Source organism: Hydractinia symbiolongicarpus, chromosome 10 (genome assembly GCF_029227915.1).
Source record: "Hydractinia symbiolongicarpus strain clone_291-10 chromosome 10, HSymV2.1, whole genome shotgun sequence".
Classification (NCBI taxonomy): domain Eukaryota; kingdom Metazoa; phylum Cnidaria; class Hydrozoa; order Anthoathecata; family Hydractiniidae; genus Hydractinia; species Hydractinia symbiolongicarpus.
The window spans coordinates 22241307-22266102 of record NC_079884.1 but is presented as its reverse complement, the minus strand read 5'-3'; the positions used below and the strand labels follow the sequence as shown (position 1 = coordinate 22266102).

At 32.6% G+C, this 24796-nt stretch overlaps 3 protein-coding genes across 3 annotated transcripts; 1 reads left to right on the top strand and 2 right to left on the bottom strand.

Annotated features, from left to right (window-relative positions):
- Nucleotides 1-1761: 1761 nt before the first annotated feature.
- On the bottom strand, nucleotides 1762-8942 carry LOC130612350 (uncharacterized). Its single transcript, XM_057433655.1, has 4 exons — nucleotides 8697-8942; nucleotides 5573-6001; nucleotides 5231-5261; nucleotides 1762-2737 (listed from the first exon to the last, which is right to left on the bottom strand). Exons 1-4 carry the CDS (start codon nucleotides 8870-8872, stop codon nucleotides 2336-2338), a joined length of 1038 nt encoding a protein of 345 aa, XP_057289638.1. The 5' UTR covers nucleotides 8873-8942; the 3' UTR covers nucleotides 1762-2335.
- Nucleotides 8943-11649: 2707 nt separating this feature from the next.
- On the top strand, nucleotides 11650-15643 carry LOC130612328 (archaemetzincin-2-like). Its single transcript, XM_057433635.1, has 3 exons — nucleotides 11650-12150; nucleotides 13571-14376; nucleotides 14568-15643. The coding sequence occupies exons 1-3, from the start codon at nucleotides 11715-11717 to the stop codon at nucleotides 14877-14879; spliced, it is 1554 nt and encodes a 517-aa protein (XP_057289618.1). The 5' UTR covers nucleotides 11650-11714; the 3' UTR covers nucleotides 14880-15643.
- Nucleotides 15644-18155: 2512 nt separating this feature from the next.
- LOC130612331 (prostaglandin reductase-3-like) lies at nucleotides 18156-24766 on the bottom strand. Its single transcript, XM_057433637.1, has 12 exons — nucleotides 24594-24766; nucleotides 23733-23823; nucleotides 23555-23653; nucleotides 23152-23250; nucleotides 22713-22752; nucleotides 22602-22630; nucleotides 21894-21968; nucleotides 21503-21574; nucleotides 20696-20757; nucleotides 20333-20435; nucleotides 19629-19811; nucleotides 18156-18871 (listed from the first exon to the last, which is right to left on the bottom strand). Exons 1-12 carry the CDS (start codon nucleotides 24719-24721, stop codon nucleotides 18800-18802), a joined length of 1053 nt encoding a protein of 350 aa, XP_057289620.1. The 5' UTR covers nucleotides 24722-24766; the 3' UTR covers nucleotides 18156-18799.
- Nucleotides 24767-24796: the final 30 nt, after the last annotated feature.

The window sequence follows — 24796 nt, the reverse complement described above, 5'->3', positions numbered from 1 at the left end:
GTGAGGTTATACGCTTGTATGTTTTTTTAAGGTTCATGTTAAGATGGTTCATGTTAAGGTGAGCATCCAGTTGAATCCCAAGGTATTCGTAATAATCTGGTTGGTTTATATCATTTTGATCGATCACAATATTGACAGAGGCTTGTGGTTTTCGGGACGCAAAGACGACAAATTCTGTTTTGCCCTTTTTTGGATTAAGAATTAGGCAATTTTCCTTCATCCAATCGTGAATGATATTTGCATCCAAATTTATACAATGTTCAATTTCATCCAACGACTTGCTTGATGAATATATGACTGTGTCATCAGCATACATCAATACTCGTCAGTGTTTCAATTGGCACGGTAAGTCATTGATAAGAAGAATAAATAGCAATGGACACAGAATGGAACCTTGGGGTACACCATGCGTCATATTTTCAGGATCTGAGTATGCTCCATCAATGAAAACAGTTTGACTTCGATTAAAAAGATAACTGCTTAACCAATCAATTTCAGTGCTAGTAATACCATAATAAGGCAGTTTCTGGAGTAGGCAGCCATGGTTTACGGTATCAAAGGCCTTTCTCAAATCCATGAATAGAGCTCCGGTTGTCTTACTTTTATCCATATTGTATCTTATATCGTCAACAAGTGATTTAACCGCTTCACGTGTAGATCTTTTTCGTCGAAAACCATATTGGTGCTCACTCAATAGATCTTGATTTTCTAAATAATCAGCTAGCTGGTCGTAGACGATTCGTTCGATGACTTTAGACAACACATTTAGTACGGAAATGGGTCGGTAGTTATCTATGTTTGAGCGATCGCCAGATTTATGCAATGGTGTTATTTTTGCAGATTTTTCACAGGTTGGAAATATACCAGTTTCCAAACTCTTGTTTATCAAGAACATGACAGGTGCAGCTAGTTCGTTTGAGATGTTTTTAATTATCCTACCGGGGATAGTGTCAATACCAGCAGCTTTAGCCGTTTTAACCGATTTTAGTACTCTATTCACCTGATTAATTGTCACTGGTTGGAATTTAAATGATACATTCCTTTTATTAATCGTGCGCATATAATTACGTATGTTGAACAATTTCCAAGTAAAGTTGGTTATTGATGATTTCATGAGACTTGAACCAACTTAGGTGAAAAAAGAGCAAAAATTGTTCGCAATTGATCGAATATTGGATGTTACTGTTCCATTGATTACGAATGTTTTGCTCGGACTTGACGAATCTTTAGTAGGGTAGCACGACTTAATTTGTTTTGATTTGACAAAATGGAAAATATTAGAAATTGGTTTCTATACATACCAAAAGTAGCATCTACAATTTTTAGCCTGCAACCCTGAGCCTGTTCTCCATTTCCTCATTATAATAGTCAAATAATCCTCACGCTAATTTCCCGAAAAAAGAAGAATTAAAACAAGCTATTATTAACACGGCACAACATAGAACTAGAATAAGGATTTAACAGTTTAAATTGATGTATGTTACTACAAACTACATAATAATTAAAGGAATCACTTCGCAACGGTGTGACGTTGTTGTCTATGGAATTCTCAATCGTTTCATGTGTGTGTTCACGCAAGGCATTTTTGCAAAAACGTAAGTAAGGGACTTCCACAATACTTTATTTTGTATGAAGATGGTTATAGATACGAGAGTGCGAAGAGATTTACATAAAGGTAAAAATGGCAAAGTTGTTGCTGGATTTATTATTTATTTTTGCTGAAGCGTGGTCGGGTCCTTAACAAAGTTTGTTACGACGAGGTCCTGAGAATGTAAAGTATATTTTTTAGCAGAAAAAGATAACGAAAAAGAACTATAATTATACAGTTTGCGGAAACATGGTAAAGATGACACTAATTTCGATAACTGTGGCATCCAATCTATATTTTAAAAATATATATATACTTTATTACAATACAATATACCATAAATAATTTTCAATCAGATAATCTATGAAATTGACAAAAATAATTTTTAATAGCAAAAATGCATCACAAGTCGACCAAAATTTACAAATATTAGTCGAGAAAAGGTTTTTTATACGCACATATATATAAATATGAAAAAAATGTAAACCCCTTCAGATTTTCATAACTAAAACAATAATTTCTTCACTTCTCCACATAAATTGCTTAAAACAAAAAACATTTTCATGTCATAATTACATTTGCACTCGGACAATCAAGGTTCCCGAATTCCCCGATTTATCCCTGGTATTTTGACCTACTTTTGATATTCCCTGACTTATAAAAAAGGTGAAAAAAATTGAATCAAGATAAAGAACTGCAACAAAATAAAGGGAACCAATCAGAGGTGAAATGCAACTTTAATTTATCCTATGTAGTCGCCATTAAATAAAAAGGAGATAAATTGGTTTTGTTTGTCTTCTCAGATTGTGTTTTGTCTTCATTCCTTTGCTCGTTGCGTTCCAACATTCTCTTGACGAGCTCACTATAATCGTCATACTGTTCCCCATTCGTTATTTTCGTTGATAGTTTTGTTTCTTCAGAAGAACGTAATTTACTAGTCTTTGATAATGTATCTGGTTTCAAGTTTGGCGACTTCTTAACGTTTCGAGGAGCATTTAATCCAGGTTCTAACAATAATTTGCTAAGTTTGAAACATGAGAGTATGTTTTCTGAAGTTAAAGACTTAGCGCTATTATTCGGCATACACACACTGTCACATTTCGGTAAACTTAGAACGGCTTTTTCTTTTGACGCGATTTTTTGTATTACCTGAAAGACAAAAAGATTGAAGATTGAAGAAAATTATCATTACAATAAATTATAGAGATATTGCAAGTCTGGAAATTCTTTAATCAACATCAAAATATTCTTTACATATAAAACTGTTTTATGCATAAAAAGTCGTTTTATGCGGACAATGTCACTAAATTCATAAAAAACAATAAAACAAAAGTAGCAGAGTAAAACTGACTTCAAAAAATAAAGAAACGCCCAACAGGATAAAGGTGACAAGATGATAGATCACAGTAGAAGAAGAAAATGTTAAAAACGAAAGTGCAACAACAATAAGTTTAAAGACGAACGTCACGTAAATATAAATTCAAACGGCGCAGAAAGTATAACAAGTAGCGTGCATATGGTAGTAAATGTAAAGTGTGAAAAACTACTTCGGTTTCAACACCAATATCACGCTGTTCCAATTATTTCGTAAATCTCAAAAAGGTAGTACAACTTCGTACAAAATACAAACTCTGAAGAAGATCGACTTCTTATTGAGAACAACAACATTATTTTAATTCTTAGTGCCTCCCACTGGGGCATGGATTGCCCTGGGGGTTGGAAAATTTTGCAAATTTAAGGGTTTAAATGGTGTAAAAACGATGCAAAAAAATTTAATTTTATGATTACAAATAGTTATTGTTAGCCGTGATGGCGTTTGTGGATAAAAAAAAAAATGGCAAAATTATTAGATGGAAGGCTGTTCGCACCCCCCCCCCCCCCTTTCTGCTCGGCTACCCTGGTTGCTACGAAAGTGGAACCAGAGTAACAAAGAGACACGTGATCTGTTTGGAATATAAAAGCAGGTTAACTTATGGCTAAATGAGAAATCAAAAACAACTTAAATGAATCACCCACTATATTCGTTTCGAGTGACTTAAATGAGTGTGATGTTTCACTTTCTTAAAGCAGCGTCTATTTATTTCTGGTAAACTTTCATTTTATCAATGCTATATTGCATTAGTCGACTTCAGTCTTTTGTGCATAGAATACATCATTCTGAAAGCAGTCTCTATAGCCTGTGTCATACCTATGAAGCAGTTGCAGGCTGATTTAAGCAAGACTAAAGCAAGTGAAACAAGCATGAAGCATGGAGCTAACGTTGAAGCTTGCTTCATAGCTGCATCTGTTTCACGCTTGGTGTGCAACTGAAGCAAGAAATACAAGTTTTTTCTTAAGAAACTATTTCATAAGAAAATTGAAACTAAGATTTTGCCAAAACAACGTTCTCATCCTAAATGTCATTACAGACTATAAAAACAACATAACGTCAGCCTGGAATTACATAGAAACAATTTTTTTGTTCTTTTTGCAACCATTCTGTCACCATCTTATATGACGTTGCATTGCCTGAAATCAAATTTGTTTTCAGAAAAACAAAAAAATCATTTACACTTTAACTCTGAAGCGTTCTCGATGGATAAACGCAAGATGAAGAAAAGAACCATTATAAAAACAAATCAAATAAACAAGTTATCAACAATCAGCTTACACAAAATGAATATACTGTTGCAGTGAACCAGAAGTTACCTTTTTGAAGAAAATGCAGCAATGGTCGCAGATAAAGGAAAAATTAACATCGTGTGCAATCAAAAGTGAGTTTTGTTGCTCTGTTTTAGGTCAATTATTTTTCAGGAGTTTTTCAAAGATTGTAATTAATTTTCAAGAGTTTCATGGAGTTTCTAGAAGTAACCTATTATATGAAAATAGCTAGATGACCCAGCATTGTCCCGTAAACTAACGAGATTAATTATTTTGACATTATTTTGTAAATAAGATTCCTTGACAATTCTGTTAGCTTTAGAATAGTCAAAAAAATTTTGGTGTGACACCATGTCTTTTGTCATGGTGATTCCTTGTCGACTTTCATGTTAGTCACCGAAGTAAAAAATCAACAGCTCGTTTCGTAGCCCCTTTAACGTATTTATAAAATGTCATAGCATATTACAATGCAAGAAGTGTGAAGAAGAAAATCAATAATGACGTTGTACTACAATGACACTCTTTTTTCATTTCCCATGAAACATTCATGTTTTCCTCCAATTATTGATTTTCAATACATTTTTTATTTTTTACTGTGCCTTCTCTTTTCTTGGTCTGTTTCTTTCAATAAAATTCTATTTAATATCTATTTGCAGTTTCTTTGTAATTTATTTTTTGTTATTGGGATAAAAAGCCATTTCTACTATTAATAGATATGCTACAAAAATATGCTACTTCTTATACACTAGAGAGAACAGGCGTTAAAGCCACAATATTTTTCTTTTTAAAAATGGCAGCTTTTGATGTCACTATATTTAAAATGTGTTTGATGTGTATTGAAATATATTTTTGTATTTAATATTATTGTTGATTTGCAGCAAATTACCAAGTTTAAAGAAATATTTCTGGACTTAAAATACTTTTTATTCCAACTTCCTTACAACAAGCACAAATAAAATACACTAGGGTAAAAAAAATAGTTTTAATAGACATCACACTTACTCTGCAAGACTGACGCTTCACTCCATTTCTTCTAAAATAGAAAATTTTTTTGTGTGAGGACAGTCAACTAATGTATATCTCTAAGATCAGTTAAACTTTTAAATTGGGGAGCACAATGAACAGGTCTAAAAACTGACAACAAACAAAATTTACGATTCCTTAAATATGAAATCCTAATTTATGCAGCACGACTGAATCTGAAAAAATTTAAATGGAAATTATTTTGACAACAAGACTCACTAAACAACTTTTTAAACTCTATAAAAAATCCAACATCATTTTAACTTGTTTTTGTTTATGAAATGATAATATTTATATTATTCAATAGAAATTTATATATACCTTTCTTTTTGTACATACTTCGAAGATAATTTACTTTCTTTTTGAACTCCTAATCGATAACCAGATAGCATATCATTGCCAATTGATCCTTCAAAACGAACAGTAGGGGTTTCCTCTCTATATTTTAAATCAATAAAAATTTTGTTACATATTGCAGCCACTTCACCACCAGTATCAACAGTAACATTTTTATTTAAGTCCACGTGTTGTAATTTACGCTGTCGATATTCTTCCATATATTGGCAAGTATCAATATAATGTTGAAATGCATCACCATTCGAGTCTGTTGGCATGTTTGCACCAGAGTAGTTTTTCTTCTTTACTTTGGACTTTGTATTATGTGCTTTTGTATTATTATGCAGTGCAAATATGGATTCATTTTTATTCCACTCAGTTTGCCAAGGTGATATAAGGTCATTTGTGTTCATTCTACAAAAAAAACAAACAGGGAAAACAATCAAGTTTTATAAATAAACTATATCAAAACTTGTGAGTAAAATAATATACATTAAATAATATACATTGTACAGATGAGAGAGTCAAAGATGGTGAAAGAATAAAAGGTAGTGAGAGAGTTGAAGATGGTGAGATAGTTGAATAGGATATTTGGAAGAAGGTTGAAAAGGAAAAAGGAAGGAGTTGTTGAGTAAGATAAGATTAATAATATTGGTTTCATAATCCAGTCTTGCCATTCTAAGGTGTGCCATCACACTGGCACACCTCCACACGCCCCTGAAACAGGATTGAGCATGCTGTTTTCAGGTCTAAACTAAATTCATACATTCAAAGTTTATTTTGTGTAAGGAATCGTCTCAAATGTCGTACCGTTTTTTTGTATAATTATACGAACACTACGAAGTACTTCGTTTCGTGAAACGAATGTCATACGAAGTGCTTCGTTTAAAAAAAAAAATATAAACAAAGTTTATACAAACTTTCTTAATGCATGATATGAAATTAAACAAAGTTTCTTTATCATACAAAATTAAATGATACAAACTTTGAACGAAGTAAATTGCTATACGATCTTGAAACGAACTTCAAAAGTACTGGCATAATTGCGCATAATTAATTCAATACGAAACCAGAAACAAAAGAATTAAACAAAAAATTTTTAAAACCAAAAAGAAATGATGCGAACTATAAACGAAACCAGAAATAAAAGAAGTAAAATATATGAGGTTGATTTCTTTGAAAAAACTAGCAAAATTGTGTATTCATAAGTTCAATCTACACAATCTACAGCGATCTCTTAGCTTCTACGATATCGTTTTGATGATTTCTAAACGATCTACTGCAATCTTTTTGCTTTCTAAGATCCTGTTTTGATGATTTTTACACAATCTATGGCGATCTTTTTGCTTAACTCGATCCCTTTTCATGATTTTTAGACAATCTACGGTAATCTGTTAGCTTCTACGATGCCATTTTCATGATTTTTAAACAATCCACGGCGATCTTTTCGTTTCTACGTTCCCTTTTTCATAATTTTTAAACAATTAAAATAAACAAAGTTCGTATAACGAAACTTTATAATTGTTGAAAAATTTCAATATAAAGACTATAGATAATAGTCCAATTATAATAAACGAACTTCGTATAAGCAAATTTTTATACGAACTTCTTTAAAAATGATACGAACTACATACAAACTTTATTTTAAATGATACGAACTTTATAAACTTGTAATTTTGATGATACGAAAAAGTTGGTATTAAAAATAAAATAATACGAAAGATTTAATAAATCGATACGCAGTTTTTTATATGAATTATATATGACCTACGTACAAAAATTTTGAGACGGTCCTTAAATAGACTTATTCAAGAATTAAATATCACAGGCCTGGACATCATAAAAGCAATTTTAGCGTGTATTTTGTCATATACCTACCTTAAGCATGATTGTTATAATCACAAATACCTCAAGATGTTTTTATTTTTTATGAAAGCAAAAGACCATTTAAAAGTTAAATAAATGTGGTTGGTTATTGTTTGTTTTGGTTTCTTAGTAACATACCTATACAACATCATTCGAATGGATAGTAGTCATAAATTTAGGGAATCAATAAAGGCAGAACAGATAACATGTGTTGCCACTAATTATAACATGATAATCACACTAAAATGCTTGCCCAAGGCAAAGAGGGTAATTACCAAAGAGTATGCACATTTTGGTTGCCAGATATTATATTATGAGTGGTTCCCAAGCCATAACCTAAATGCCCTCATGCCTTAGAAAGTACTTTATTAGAAAGGTGAATGTATTTCTGATAGCAATTGCTAGAGCAGTGCCTTAGATCTTAATGGCATAGTCTAGAATACCACAAGATGCTGCTGAGAATGCCCCGCCAATTTGAAAGCTATGCATGTTGAGATCTAGCCATTTTTGACACTAATTTTAAAAAAAGCAGAGACTAATTTTCTAGTGACAAAGTCCCCATTAAAAAAAACAAAACAAGGGTCCAGGTGAGTACTGCGGGTATGTAAGGTATTGGAAAAGGCTTCAACCGGACAGAATCAACAAGCAGAAACATCAGGATAGAAACTTGAGAACAGAACAGTTTACAATCCTTATGATGCCAGTCTTGTGGGTTAATCTCGTGTTAGGTGACAATGCAGCATCAAAAAAGTTATTCATGGTGAAACTAAGCAACATGAGATTGACATATGGGATATATGGGAAGGGGATATGAGTAGAAAGCTGCTGTGCGTATGGACACTGTTCATAAACTTCTCAACCTGTAAATCGAAGAAGCCTGCAGAAGAATTGTGCCACAAATATGATGGCGCATCAGAATGTTATTGTTGTGCTTTGCAGTAAAGAAAAAACAACAATCAGACAGGTTTCATGATATGCCCTTATTTGCAAGACCCGATGCTCCATACCATCCATATGGGGGCACGATGGCCTCAATTTCTGTGTAAATAGAGTGTTAACTTGGGTGTCTCAGACCACTTCTCACACCAGCATGTACTGCTATTACGAGAGCCAGTAATTTGAGAAAATTGATAGCCTTGTTAAACCTAAAGATTATTGTGCATATAGTGATGCTACACTGCAGATTTGTCCACGCATTTATTCAAAGTTTCATTTATCAAATACTCTGTTAGTCACTGTTTACCTTCTTGCCATGTTGCGAAGGAAAATGCGATGTAAACAATGCACAAAAAAAAGCATGGAAGCATGCCTGGAGAGGACGACGGGCGACGCCGTTGACGGCCTTGTCATCATCAGGCAGCAAACCCTGAGGATAAGAAAACGCGCAAATCTGGGGGAAAAAAATAACAAAGCAAACATTGAAATTAGACTGCATAAAGGAAAAACATATAAAAGATAAATATACGCAGGATCAGAGTCAGAATTTGAGAAATTTCCGCGATATATTCCTCTCTGCTCCGGCCAGGATTATGGTTTCTGCAAAATCGTGTACAATTTCTTATTCGAGACAAGAGGCGCTGGGAACGAGGTTGGTATGAATAATGGCCGTCTTCAATATCAATATCAAAATTGTTATTCAGGGTGAATTAAATTTTTAGTTTACACCATGCTTGTTGAATATTAGTTTGCATTGACGCTTTCACTTTCCAGGTGTACGTGACATTTTAATCCCAATCCTAGGGTGTGTTTTCTTTCTGTTTTTGGGACTTGTGCTGCCGTCTCGTTTAAAAAACAATTAAAAAGCGTGGGGGACGAGGTTGGTGACATTCTTATCCTTGAAGCTCTTGAGATAAAGCTTTGCGGACAGTAAATCTATTTTCTAACAAATCTTAAGAGTTTGTCATGAATAAATGCTTAGCACACTGATTCTGAAGTTCGTTTCCCTGAATCATTTTATGGATGTCTATTTCGCGCCAGACTGTTTTAAAACTCCTCTCCAACTAGCAATATTTTAGGCCGAATGAATTTAAAGCTCACTCCCGCGAAGAAATAAGTTGGGCTCATATGAAACGTTTTTATTATCCAGGAATTGTTCTATTTTTCGGAAAATCTTTATTGGTTCTCGACATATTTGTCTAGTTGTGCTGATTACACATGCAATTGCTGTTTAGTGAGCATAAATGTAGTCACTAAATATGGAAAATTATTTAAAATATTCAAAACGGCAAACTGACTGCCACACATTCTCGTCTCGTCGTCAGAGCTCTTTGAGATAAACTCTATCTCAAAGAGCTCTGTGGTCGAGAATGACTGCCACAAACATTTTTAACCCTAAATGGCTTGGTAAAACTACCACATGCAACATCTCAACCAGTAGAGCTACTTTAAGGGCGGAAACGTTTTTATATGATTAGTCGGTGGAAGTTGATTTATAAGTAGCGAAAATTTTTTATGTTCTGATATGTCAACAACACGTATTAAAAAACAAAAAAATTTAAAATAAATTTTTGAACTTGAATTCATTATTTTCTGAAAGGGAAAAGAGAATACTTTAGACATTACCAGAAGAGGAGTCTGGCCTTTATGGCCGAGAGTTTGGTTGGACAGCAAGAAAAGTAAAATAAACCATAAATAGTATAGACAGAAATACTCATATCAATAGTATTTCCTATCAACTTCCAGAAATGGTTACCCGTACTTCGGAAAGCGAACATTTAGGAAAAAAGTGCAAAAAATGGTTCGGGACAAACGTAACAAAAAAGCGAACTTTTAGAAAAAGAAACGTAACATAAAGCGAACTTTTAGAAAAAGGAAAGATTTTAATCAATTTATTTCTTCCTTCTGGGTCCGTGAAAAAGTTAATTACTTTAATTGCTGTGATCTGATTGGTTAATTTCGATCCTCTAATTATCTTTTCAAATAATAAATAGCCAAAGATGGTTCCGATGATTGTCCGTCGATGACAGCTGTAGCTGTCGAAACGTAGCCTAGAATAAACTCGCTTGTTCATGACATGTTAATATTTATATTATTCAATGACGATGACTGAACCAGATAAGTGGTAATATTTTTAAAATACTTACTGAGTTTCCTTTTTACTAAAAGAACACTAACAAATAACTTTTAACGGCAAAATATTTCGCAGATTCAGTTGTTGTGATATTAAAAACAAAAGTATATTCAGTTTAAAACTGCACATGTGATAAAAAAACACTTCGGGTTGAAACTAAACAACCTCGATCCCAGGGCCTGGATCGATGTTAGAAGCTAAATTTCCTGGTTCTTAATAAAATAGGGTATTGGTAAATATTTCGGCGATGTTGCAGATGTTACACGATGAAAATTTAGCTCTCAATTAAAGAAATTGTTCTTTTTTCTCTCAAGTCTGATGTACTTGTCCACCTTGTCCCCAGGGCTCATCTACGCTTATGCTTATTTCCGGCGTGACGAGTAAGAATAACGGCCACTTTCGCCGGTTTAAATTGATAAAGATGAACACAACCACCTTTTAAAAAATGTGGCTTGTTTAAACATATGCAAAAAAATTACCAATTTTTTATCCTTTTTATAATGTCAGTTTAAACTGATCGTAACTAACTCTACCTAAAGAATTACAACGGAATTTTTAGCATTTCTTTCAACAACTTCCAATACAGTCGACTCTCTAATTAACGGACATTTCTCAAAAAGTGGCACCTAATTAGCTGACAAAAAGTAGTTTCCCTAAGCTTCGTGTGCAACATCGCAGCTATAAAGTCGTAAATAAATGCAAGCTTTTCGCAAGCCCGTGTGTCCGTGCTATTTAACTTCTCCGGGTGTCATAGCTCCTTTTCCTGGTCCTGAGCCTTTATGAGGACAATTGGGCTGCGCTCCGCAAGCTACTCCTACCCCTCCTATTTTGGTTTCGGTTTTCATTTTCGATACGCTGTTGACAGAACAGACTGGAGTGCTCATAGTCATGCATTATTCTATTATTGTAGCTACATTTGCCAAACCATAAAAATATATTTTCTGGAAACCATAGGACATAAGTCGTTATATGTTTTTATGTAGATAGCGAAGCAGCACCATTTTTTAATTGTGGATTTAAGGATAAGCAAGGAAAAGCTTGTACGACATAACAAATAATAATAAATCCTAGTTGATTTATTATTATTTGTTATGTCGTACAAGCTTTTCCTTGCTAGATATTTTGTGTAACTAACAAACTAGCTGTATACCAAGCTAGCTTTATATATGACTTTTATTTTTAGTGATAAAAATGGATAAAAAGTTAAAGAATCTCCAAGCTGCAGAAAAGAAGTTTTATGATCTTAAAATAAACAATTTGTTTCCGACGTATGCTCCTCAACCTGTAGCACCTCATAATAATGCAAATGGTTCACATGTCAATGCAGAAAGCAGGCAAAGCGTTTCTGAATGGGAAAGTTATTTTACTCGCAATAAATATACTTCATTCACAAAATTTGCTAGAAGTAGGAAACATAAAATTTATATATGTCTAATTGGACCTTTTCCTGACTATTTTTTTGAGAATAATTTAATTTTACATCTGAAAGAATGTTTAAAGATATTTACAGAAGCTTTTTTTCCTGGTATGTGTATTGTGTTCATGGATGAAAAGATCGATCACAGAGAAATTAAATGTCAAACTCGCTTTCATCAAAAATCAAAGCAAAAACAGTTATTCTTGCCAGGTAAATATAATTGTTTTCAAGGGCTTGAATGTCCCTCCTGGTTAAACTTTAGAATACGTACAGAAAAAATTATGCACCTACTCACTGTATCTTTAGCTAAACTTCGTCACTTTGTGCCTTTAAATGTTCTTATTCTAGTTTACTATGCCATTTTTCATTCACACTTGCAATATTGTAATCAAATTTGGGGTCAGCCAAACAGTCTTGATGTTAATCGTATTACTGTTTTGCAAAATTTTGCTATTAGACTCATGTCTTTTGAATCTCGAAGAGCATCATCCAGTCACCTGTATGGTAATCTTGAGCTCCTCAAATTCTCTGATATTGTCAAATGTCACAATATTCTATTTTTACATAAACTATTTCATGAAAAATTGCCTGCTTCTATCCTTAATACATTTGCGGTTGACTTCACCCATGCTCAAGGCACTCGGGCAGAGAAAATTGGTTTGATCAATCTCCCTACCTTTAATACTATTTCTTTTGGTAAAAACTCAATTAGATTTAATGCCATTAATTCCTGGAATAAATTGCAGTCTTTAATGACTAGAAAATTTGTCTCCCTTGATTATTTTAATCTTAGAAGTGATCTGAAAAAGTACTTTGTTTCCTCTTACTAATCCTTCCTGAATTGTCAGACTTGGCCATTTGTTTCCCGCATGGTTGTTTATCATTTGACCCACTTTTATGTGTGTGTTGTTTTGTGCGTCTCGTATCGTTTACTGTAATTGTCCAAGGGTGGCCATACCCTTTGCCTTAGCTTTATGCTATTAGGTATGGTCTCCCTTCAATAGCATTATATATTTTAATTTTGTTACCCTGACTAATTATGATATTTATTTTCTTTTTCTTTATATTTATTTTCTTTTAATTTTAATTGTATATATATAACTGCTATTGATAAATAAAATATCTATCTATCTATCTATCTATCTGTGTTGCAGGTTTTATATGATACTCAAAAGTTGTTCTTTAAACTACGCATCTATAAGTATTAATTACCTTCCTAAATAGTAGTAGTAGTAGTATTTATTTTTCATATATAGATAGTATACAAGGTAATAACTAACTAAAATTTACAAATGGAGGGAGAGCAAGTAACATAGCTTTTTTTACCAAGTATATAGCTCCTTGTGTTGTCTTTGTTTCCTTGTCAAAACAAACATACCACAACATGTTTTACTGTCAAAAAGAATACTGAAAAATATTTCCTTTTTTGAAAGTTGCAATAAAAAAGTAACAAATCCATCTTAAAAATGTAATTATTCATAAATGGGTTGTCTATACTATGCACGAATTTAAGCAGTATGATTTTCAAGGTATATGATTTAAACCAGGTAACAACAAAGTCATAAGTTGTTGGAATTTTTAAAGTTAATTTCACCTTTTTATTTTGCCTTATTATTATATTTCTTTTTAGATATCAATGTATTTCTTAAAAATATTCGTCCAAAAGATGCATTTTGTGTTTGTGGCATAAGCTGGTTTGATTTTTATCCTGATAAAGATTTAAATCACATATTGGCAGAGGCTTCTTTTAATAATGGGACAGTGGCATTTAGCTTCGGACATTACTATAAATTCAAAGAAAAAGAGGCAAAAATGAAAGAATGGGAGAATGATTTTGTAATTGAACCATCTATTGAAATTGCAGATAGTCTAAATAAATATGACAGGCAAGAAGAAGGATTAACTTCTTCGTCATATGTTTACATCACATCCAATGAAAAGGAAGAAGCGAAGTATCGCACAGATGACTTTGACGAACACAACTGCATGTCATCTGTTGTGAAGCCTCGCACTTTGTCCAGTCCTATAGCCAGACAGAATTCACCAACAGGTCCCAAACTTCAGAAGTTGTCCGATAAGGTTTATTCATTCTTAGAAAAGCGCTCACCCAGCCATTCATTGTCTTCACTTTCAGAATCAAGCTTGCAAGGTCAGGCAGATATTTACTTTCCAACAGATGAAAAGTCAGTTATAAGTATTGTATCAGACATTTCTATGGTAGATGTAAACAATAAAGTGAGGCATCAAAATTCAACCACTCTAAGTGACTGCGATAGTGAAGATAACCTTGAATGGGATACCTGTCAAGATCTACAGCCATGTCAGTCTACTGCATCAGTTGGTAGGGAACCTGAGCATGATAACCTTATTAGGTCTGCATTACCACCTGGTTGTGAATTTCAAATTGACTGCCGGTTGTTAAGAAGACTTTTTCGGGTAATTTTTGCTTTTTTCATTGTCCTTGAAAAATATGTGTGGCGCAATACAAAAAGTAGATTGATCAGAATTTTTTTTTGACATAGACTGACTTTAACAAGTCAAGTGATAGTTCAATGTTTTGTGTAAAGTGTAAATGTTATAAACTGTTACATGGTTTCTCACGTATGGTTCTTATTTATTTATTCTAGGTCATATCTCATGAAATTTGTCATGTTTTGGGGATGAGACACTGTCAATATTACACATGTACTTTGAATGCCACTGCATCTATTTTGAATGTAGATGTGCAGCCATTACTGCTGTGCCCGATTTGTGTCCGAAAGCTTCAAATCGCGTTGAAATTCGATTTAATGCACCGCTACAAGAAGTTACATTCATTTCTCTCTCTGCATACACATGAGAATGGCTCAATGAACAGCCCGTTTTCTCTGGTGGAAAATTGTCAGCTGCAAACTGATAAAGAAATTATTAGAAATATAATTGATTTTATGCTGAACTAAATTAGATGTTTTGTTAAAGTGTTACTTTAACTTAAACCCTGATAACCATGAAAAAAACTCCTTTGGTTCATAGTTGATTTATCAGATTTGGACAATGATTGCGTGGCAATAGAGGAGGATGTTTGTGTTTTTTTTAAAAAGTTTTTAGAACCGATGCTTACTATGCACAGTATTTTCAAAGTATTATTATTTTTTTAAAAATTGTTTTTTATCATATAAATGTACATTATATCATATGCTCCTAAAAAATAAAAGAACTGTATCTATATTTAGCAAATTATTTATTTTTATTCTATACTATACTATCTAGTATAGTATATACTATATATTATTACTTTAGAAGCAATTAGTTGTCATAAAAACATTTTATTTATGAATGAGTGCCGTTAACGTATTTGCACCATATTTTTTTTTGTCCTTGCAAACAGATCAATTTTCAAAATATTCATGTGCATATTGTGTGCTTTGTATGACGTAAATGCGCGAATGACGTTAAACGTTATTAACTTTTTATTTTCTTTAATGAGTAAAATAAACAAAGGAATTGACGTTTTAAAAGAATTACCGATGACAATGATTTTGATTTTTTTGACGGATTAAATTATTTTGCACAGTAATCACTTTTTTTGCTGCTGATTTATACGTAGGAGCGACTCGTTCGAGCAAGTATTTATTGAATTCAGCATTATTTTGTAGCCCCCTGTATTTCGAAATAAAGTTATTTGTACTTTTTTAATCAGTTTTAAAAAAAAATGGAATAATAATATTGTTGCCTTCATCCCTTTAAAACCCGTCCGTTGCACCGAGTTTCTTCGTTTTTACTACATAACAACAGCAAATAGTGTCTTAACCACAAATTATGTGAATATAATTTCCAATAGCAACATTTTTGTGAAAAGATAATGAGAGAAAAGAGTACCTTGATATGTGAGTACCCAAACAAATTTCTAGCCGTTCTTACAGTTGACATACTGTAATGGTATTGGTATCATAAACAATTTTGTTGTTGATTTCAATGCGTGTTCTGGGCATCTAGAATTGCTAATTTTAAATTTGAAAGAGTGAAACAAAATTTACAAACAAAAAAATTATTTTTTTTAATTTGAAAGTTATTTTTAAAACTAGCTGTTTTGTTGAAATTGTATGACATTTGCAAAAACATTGGGTAGGATTTATTGAAACTTTCACATCAAATGTAAACGTTTTTCGGAGAGCGTAGGTTGTGTTTAATGACATTAAATTTATTTTAATATCTGTTATTGAATAAACGAGCAGGGTTTTTTTATTGAGTGACTTAATGCACGTCTGCTGGAATCTGGCAACGATGTACAGCAATACCCACCCTCGTTCCTAGGAATTTTTTTCATTTTGATATGAAAGAAGACGGTCGGAAATACTCTAGTAGCGGTCCTTAATACATGGACAGATTATGCGAACTCGTCATAGGTACTAAGTACCTTAAGGGAATTAATTTTTGTTTTTTTTGTTAATTTTTCGAAAATTAATTTTTTACGTTCGTTTACTAAACCGATACACTCCTCGTGTATCGGTTAGTCGTTTCTGTTTTCGTCCTGGAACCAGAAATAGGGACTTTAGTAAACAAAAACGGGGGTTTTCTTCAACAACGTTTCAATGTAAAATAAAATAAAACAAATATGGCTACTATTAATAATCGGAAAAATTGTGAAACTGACAACAAACCGTTAAAAAAAGAGTTTAGCCTGTCCTGATCTCTACATGCGCATTGAATTTCGTCGTAGGTGGCCCCGTGTCCTTGTTTCATCATGAGGTCCCTAATGAAATTTTGTCGTCTACCGGCTTGTTAAAAAAGTTAAAATGGCGATCTCAGGGTAAGAAAGTCTTCTGGACTATATTACCTAGCAGTTTTTCGTATATATTTATAATTCTTCGACATCATTCGAGTTTTTTTTAAATAAATTTTATAATAAAAATTTTTCTCTGGAAGTTGCAAATTGCAAAAAGGCGTTTACGTTTTGAACACATTTGTTCAACATGTTGATTTAATTAGTTGAGTGAGTTAATGTTCTCCGAATAAAAAGCATGCAGGAGTATTATAATTTGAAATATTGATTTGTTGTAATTCTTCTCTGATTGTGATAAAATGAAACCAAGAGACGCTCTTTCTTTAGACTTTTCTTTAGCTTGACCATACATGTAGAAATATTATTTTCAGTGACGATATTTGATCTTACATTTGTTACAGCTTAGTATTCTTTTTTGAATATTTTGATGAACAATAGAGAGATGATATTCCATAAATCGGATGTTTTTCATACACTTAGTTACTAAATTCGGCTTTTCCCGACTTTCGATTTACCAAATTTCTTGCATCTACAAAAATTTCTTCCGCAATATCTCTTTGAGGTCGCTATTTGCAAAAATTTATTCCGCAAAATATGCCATTTTTGGGTCATTCATCCGCAAAAATAAATCCCGCACACATTTCTTCCGCAAATAATTTCTTCCCTTAGGGTGATTCTGCTGTGTCTCCTGGCTACATTTCCAGCTGATTTTTAAGAAAAGCGTATTTGGAACCACAAATTCGAGAAAACTATTCCCAACATTTGTCTTGTATTTATCGCACGGTACAAAATAAAATATGGTATATACTCTTCAAATATTTTTATCTTGTGATTTTTTGAGACTTTAAGCGAGAAAATGTCATATCTAAGAAAGTCAAGAAATTTACTAAAAGAGAGAAAGAGTCTTCGACGTTGATTTTTTTAATTAAATTTCACAATCAATAGATTCATATTTCAAAATTTAATCCACGCAAAACATAATTAGGCAGCTGCAGAACACCATTTTGACTTCCATGAAAAACAAGAGAATATGCAGCAAATTTGAATAAAAAATTTCGAATATTTCCTCAAAAATAAACACTGACGATTGCAGAGAAATATTGCTCTACTTTTTGTCGCAGCAAATTTTTTGACGTAAAGTCAAAACAAACAAAACTAGGCAAAGATCCATTTCGTCGGAAAACGCGCCGTTTCCTGTTTTTGCATCGTTAAATCATATCCAGCGTAAAGTGAATGTATTGCAGTTGATAATGAAGAGGTCTTGATAAAAAAAAAAAATAGAAAAAAACTGTTTTATATAGTTCTATAACTTGAAAATTCCTGCTGGAAGAATATTGGAAGCCTTGGTAAACACGGCGCAACCTCATCTTCACCAGAGTTCCGATCTAATTAAAAAAAACTTACAAACCCTAGAGGCTGTTCTAGTCAGGAACAGATCAATAATATCTGAAAACAATGATAATGGAACAGTATTTTCCGGAAAATTATATTTTTAATACAATTTTCGCAAAATAATATTTTGAATTAAATAATATTGTGTAGGCACATAATCATGCGCTTTTTACACGTGAAATCATAAAAAAATCATTTTTCACCCCCCCGCGGCAGTATTTTAAGCAAGGGAGAATATATTGTTATAAGTTATAGTGATAAAATATCAATATAAAAAAATGTTTTCTATTACAAACGTTTCGATATCTATTTCATTATCGGAATCGGGAATTTACATATATTACAATTTTATTTTGAATAGTTGGGAATTATTAGATTACTGTTTGGAGTTGTCATATGTTCAAACAAAACGAAACTTATTAAAGTGATAACTCGACTTACAAATTCTTTCATGTTGACAGCCTTGTTGTACAGAATTCATAAAAGAGACTTTCTCAACAAAACAATCGAAGGGCTGTCAGGAAGATAAGAAAACAAAACAAAAAATAGGGAATAGGGATTAGATTCTCATACAAAAAGGAAAAAATCAAATGACATAGTATTTCTAAAACAAATGTTATTCTCGCAACCTTCGATTACGGAGTACACGTAGACCATTAATAATTTCATTACCAACTTTTTATCTCAATATCTGCGCATGCGCATTTAGAGTTTGCTGTCTTTGCTTTCAGGAAATTCCACAATAACCTTGCCCTTGCTCTTCCTCGAATATAAATGCTACAATGTAAGAATTTAAATTAACTGACTCACGTGAATGAAATGCCCGCAAAATTTTTAATAAAAATATCTTTGGCGCGACTTTCAGACTTTTGGAGCACAGAGAATTCAGAGATCTTACAGAGATGAATTTTTTTCCCTGCAAAGTTTGTAACACCAAATTTTTTATTTCTATTTTGTTTTTTCTGACTTCTAAGAATTTTATACTACCAATTAAGCAAATATTTAATGCGGGTATAAAAAAATGCATAGTCACGAAAGCTTAAAAGCATATATTAGAGAATCAGGTCAGGAAAAGTTCCAGTGGCAGGTTAAATTTCAGTGGTTTTAAAAATTCTGATCAACAAAATTTTTTATTGGTATCAACAGACAGCCCACAGCTCTTCACAGCTACGGATCACCCCTTGGCATGTGAGGGAGAAAGGGTAGATAACGCCGATGTATACCTCAGAACAACACAGGACGCATATTAATAACGCTGTTTCCAACAAAGAAACGCATGAAACCATGCATGCACGTTTTATTATATGAAGTCTAGTCTGTAATCGTTAAGCCTGGAATTTCTTAATTTAGATAATTTGAGCCTAAACGGTTTCTCAATTTTTCCTTATTTGGTTAAAGGTTTGAGGTTTGGACTATTTTTTGATTATATATATTTAAATTCCAGTTTGTATAAAATTTTATGTTGCATGTATAACTTGTTTGAAAAGAGATTTTATTAGCCTGCGAGTAAAAATTGGGAACAACAATAACTCACATCAATAGCATCGAAGACTGATTCCAATCCAATGAAAGGTTTCCCCTGCTCGTCTGTACTGTCTGTTAATACACGAAGCTTTCCTGAATCGGCAAGTTGAACTAGTTTGCTTAGATGAGGTTTAAATTCGGATCCATGATTCATTAAGAAGAATCCTCCAATGCTGGCTGATTTCAGCAACAACTAAACGGGAAGTTAAGAAGACATGTTAAACAAGTTTTTTTTTCATGTAATACTATTTTAGTGGCATCCAGTATATTCCCAGGTTGTAATCCAGTAATGTAAAATAAGGGCTGCTAAATTCCAAAGAGGAATTTCATTAAGGTGGTCTTAAGTATTATTGAAATCTAATTCCTTCACAACTTGCATAAAAAGGGCTATAAGTCCCATATTTTGTAGTGGATATGATTAGCTCCTCTAATAAATTGGAAATTTGGAATAAATTTCAATTGGGAAATAGCCGTTTAACGGCTACTGAGAACGATGGATTACACCCTGGTTCCACTTTCTGACGTCACCCTCTTATACACTGAAACTGTGAGCTCAGTTACTGTGACATAACAGAGATAGAAAAAGACCGTTTAAAAAACCATACAATTTACGCAAAAATGTGTCCATAGTTGCGTTTTCCCTTCGCTTTTCCCCTTGCATATTTTAAGGAAATCATTTATTCAAAAACAGGCTGCAGAATAAGTCCAATTTACCTTGGTCATCAAGGTTGCATTTCGATGGCTACGATCAATTCCTGCAGGGGAATGGTAACTACCAATATATCCTAAAACGATCATGCGTCCACTTACGGCAAGCCTAAAAACGTACGATAACGAGGTTATATTCACGGTAAAGAGGTCATGTTTGATAAGAAACAAAATTCAACCAAAAATAACAAATGCATACTACTTCACAACAATTCGTCTTCAGTATCGTATTCACAGAGAAACAGACAGACAGATAAAAGAATAGAAAGACAGAAATAGAGCGACAGGTAAAAAAATAGACAGGCAGACACAAACACACACAGATAAAGAGATATGCAAACACATTATCACAAACAAATTATTCTTCACCTGTTAAGGCATGCTTCAAAAATCTCACCACCGATAGATTCGTAAACGACATCAATTCCTTTCTATAACAACGTAATCGTACTATTTATTTATTTATTTATTTATTTATTTATTTATAACGAATATTTATACAGGATTTTTCCATTCAAGCAAAATATAGCATCCAGTCCTAATATTTTAATAGAGCTGGATGGAATCCCCTGCTTACCTTTATAAAAAGTGAAGTACAGACCTGGAAATGTATATTAGTCTTTAAAGTCATTAAATTTTGGTTGTGCAAGTCTTCCGAGAAATTTAATTCCCGTGATATGCAACGATTAGGACTAGCAGAAATTTACTGCGCTAAATCGGTTGTTTTATGCGACCACGAATTTTTTTAGAACCAAAACCATGAGTGAGACTGACAGACTATTTAATATGATTTGTAATTTTTTAACAGTATGCAGAGAGAAAATTCATAACTGCAACTTACAGTATGACAACGAAGTATTTTTTAAAAGTTTTTTAATTAATAAAGTTTCAAATTCAATTTTAAAGTTTTCGCTAATTTAATGAAAATTATTAGGAACCTCGCTATTCGCCAAATTTGCGAATATTAATTCTCACGGCGTATAATTTTCTCTCTCTTTAACGGTTTAAATCGAAAAAAAAATGTTACCAAATTGTTTTATTGCGAAATCCGCGAACTTCTGCCAAATTCGTGTATCCGCTAGTCTTCTCCACAGATAACCAAAACATATTACACATTGATAAAATTTGCATAAAAACTTACAAAAACAACCAACAGAAAAATAACAAAAAACTTACTGGATATGTTTCCTTCAATACGTCAGAGAGTTTTTGTTCCTTGTAATTGATAACATGATCGCAACCTAGAGACTAAAAATAACCATCAATAAATATGTAAATAAATATTAAAAATAAAAATTATATCTTATTAAGCAAACCTTTTTGCTGACTAAATTTCCTTTCATCTATAGAATTTAAAGATGAATAATTTTGTCCTGCGAAAAATTCTGTCAATTCTCGAATTTCTATGTTTTTCCAAAACTTATGGCTTTAATGTTAATGGTTGTTTTTGAATAATTTAGAACGAACAAATTCTTTATTGGGGACAAAATTAAGGTCAATTTCAGAAACGTCGTCACTTTTTGTCCAACGACGTATACGGATCGTTAAATTTAATTTTTTTTCGCACGTTTAGCAGCTCCCCTTTTTCATCGCTCGAACTTGTACCAATAACGTGACAGCCAGCCTGTTTCGCAAGTTGAACCTACAGTAAAAAAAACAAAGCTATATCGGGAAAACTCGTATGATAGGAAACTATTTAAAACTACCATTTCAATCCTATGTATGGAAGGAGTATTCGTAGTAATTCACTATTTAACACCTTTTAATTGTTATAAAATATTGTGACTATCAATATTTTAAAACTGCTTTAGACTCGACTTGTTGATGCCGTCATGACTTACAGGGCAAGGCATAATTTTAAAATCAGACTGAATATCATCACTTATCTAAATAGTGTTTTAGATTAACATTCTGATGTCTTGGTATTTTGTTTTTATTTTTTGTTATTAGTGATATAGTTTGCATAACATCTGCTTTTTGCACATAATAATGAATAAGTACTTGCAAAATCACGAAAAATCCGATATATTTCACATGTCGGATTATAAACTTGACAATCTTCAAAATTCATTAAACAGGTAGCAAAACTTATATGATTGTTAAATCAGGATTTAAATTGCTATTTTAAAAGTTTTAACTATGCTGTTGACGACATATAAAAATGCTGAAGTCAGCAAAAAAATAATTATGCTAATTTATTCCTTCAAGTCGCATACAACAATTGTGCTAACTTAGGGATACATAACATAGGGATCACTTTGCACGTTAAACTTACAGCAATATGACCAGTACCTCCAGCAGCAGCTAAAATAATGAAAAATATCACCATTACCATAACTTGTTGTTTAACGTTGTTAATCATTTCCCATTGAAGTGAAATTATTACCGGTGATTAAAACATTTTCACCAGTTGATATGCGACCAACCTAAATTAAATATATTATTATTAGTAAATCCAGAGTAGTAAATCCACGCCATATTCACATGTATTTTTTCCTATATTCATTCATGTAAAACCTCGGGTCAATTTTAACTTAAAAAAGGATTACCACACAGAAATTTCAAAACAAAATTCTAAAAATTTCTCATGACCTTTTATTGACCATTTCTGAAAACCCCCTGGTCATCTGTTTAGAAAATAAAAACCAAAAAAAAAAGAAAGAAAACCAGACAAAGAGGTTATCTAAAAAATTTAATTCCTAAATCTGCATCACAATACCACCAATAATTTTCCCTTCCTCTCCACTTTCTCAACATGTCTCTTGTCTCAAGATTCTCATAACCTCTCTGGCAGCCCTACTAACATGATACACAATTGTTCAAACCTTTTCTAGTGCAATTGACGCAGTCAACCCACTTATAAGCAATGGAATGTATTCTCGTTTGGCTTCAGGTATCGGCATGCAAAATCGAGAGGGCATTTTCTAAATATATACAAACATAGAAGTTAACCATTTCAATGCACAAGATCATTGGATATATCCTGATGTACAAAGCTTTTAGCTTTAATAGAGTCCACAAGCGGGATGAGAAGAAAAGTAAAGGTGGGTTGGCAAATGAAGTGTGCAGTCTCATGGCGGAATGCAAGAACGAGTTCTCAAATAAGGCCATAAAAAAATTACTGCACCACTAACTTATGAAGCTCTATTTTTAACATATGTTTTTAACGTGTTTATATCAAGCCATAACCAGCAGAACAAAAAACATCACACCATCTTCACAACTCACTACATATTCACCAAAACTTCCAGTGTAAATATAAGCAACAGGCTGGCCTATCATACTCCTTGGAATATTGCTGCCAACGCTTTCAACAAATCCAACGCCCTAAAAGACAGTTCACTTAATTTCATACAAAATCATGGAAAATCAATGACGTTGATAACGCTAGATGCAGTCAACTCACCTCCAATCCGACATCAAAGGGTAAGGTAGGATTAGGAGGACCATACCTTCCCGCAGCGACATTGATATCTGTTGCATTGATTCCAGCATACCTGATAAAACAAAATGTTACTGTTCATATATCGTTGACATCATTTGTTACAAAAGAGAAGTTGCTCTAAAGAGAAGATCTCTGAACCACTTTAGTGAGATAAAGTGACGAACAGTATTTTTGTTACACGTATAGCACAGTCACGCATAAGGAAAATAAAAAAATAGACCTGGTAACGTCTTTTCCAGGACAGATATACTACTCTTGTATGTAGACATAAAGTTTAAAAGACGTACACGTATAGCATATAGTCACATATGAAAAATACAAAAATAAACCTGAATTACTAAGGTAAATTTTAAAGGATTAAAATTTTAAACCTTATACCTGCAGGGCCACAGATTCAAAACTTTATAACTTTAGGAGGTTTTAGTAACATTTAGTAAGTTCTTGTGTCAAATTTTAGGCGAAAGCATTAAAAAATGGTAAAAAAAACCATTCCATATTTTAGGAAATTAAAACCTTAGGAGGAAATTAGGTTACTAATAATAAAGCTTTTCCTTATTTCAATGTCAGAGTATCTGTTCATTTCAAATTGCAGAAGTATGTACATATAATTCATTGATCCTGTTGCAGAATTCTATGTAACAAAAAACGTAATAACAAAAAGTTACTATTCGAAAAAAATTATGGATCATAAAACAAAAAATTTTAGAAGGAATCAATATTTTGAGTTAAAATTTTAGGTTATTTAAAAAATTTTGGGCGGTGTTGTAACCCTGTAGACACAACGATAACAAGAATATGATAACAATAAAACCAACTGTTTACCTGGTTTTAACTAACACTTCATTCTCAGCAAGATTTCCAACTTTGGCAGTGACTACTTCACAAGCTTTCCTGAAGTCTGTTGTGAGGGTGGTTGCAACTATTTTTCGAAAACTGTTTCTGGCAGCCATTCTTATTCATTTACTAATTAAATCATTATTTATTATTTACTCAAGTAAAAATACACTCCAAGATAAACAAAGAAC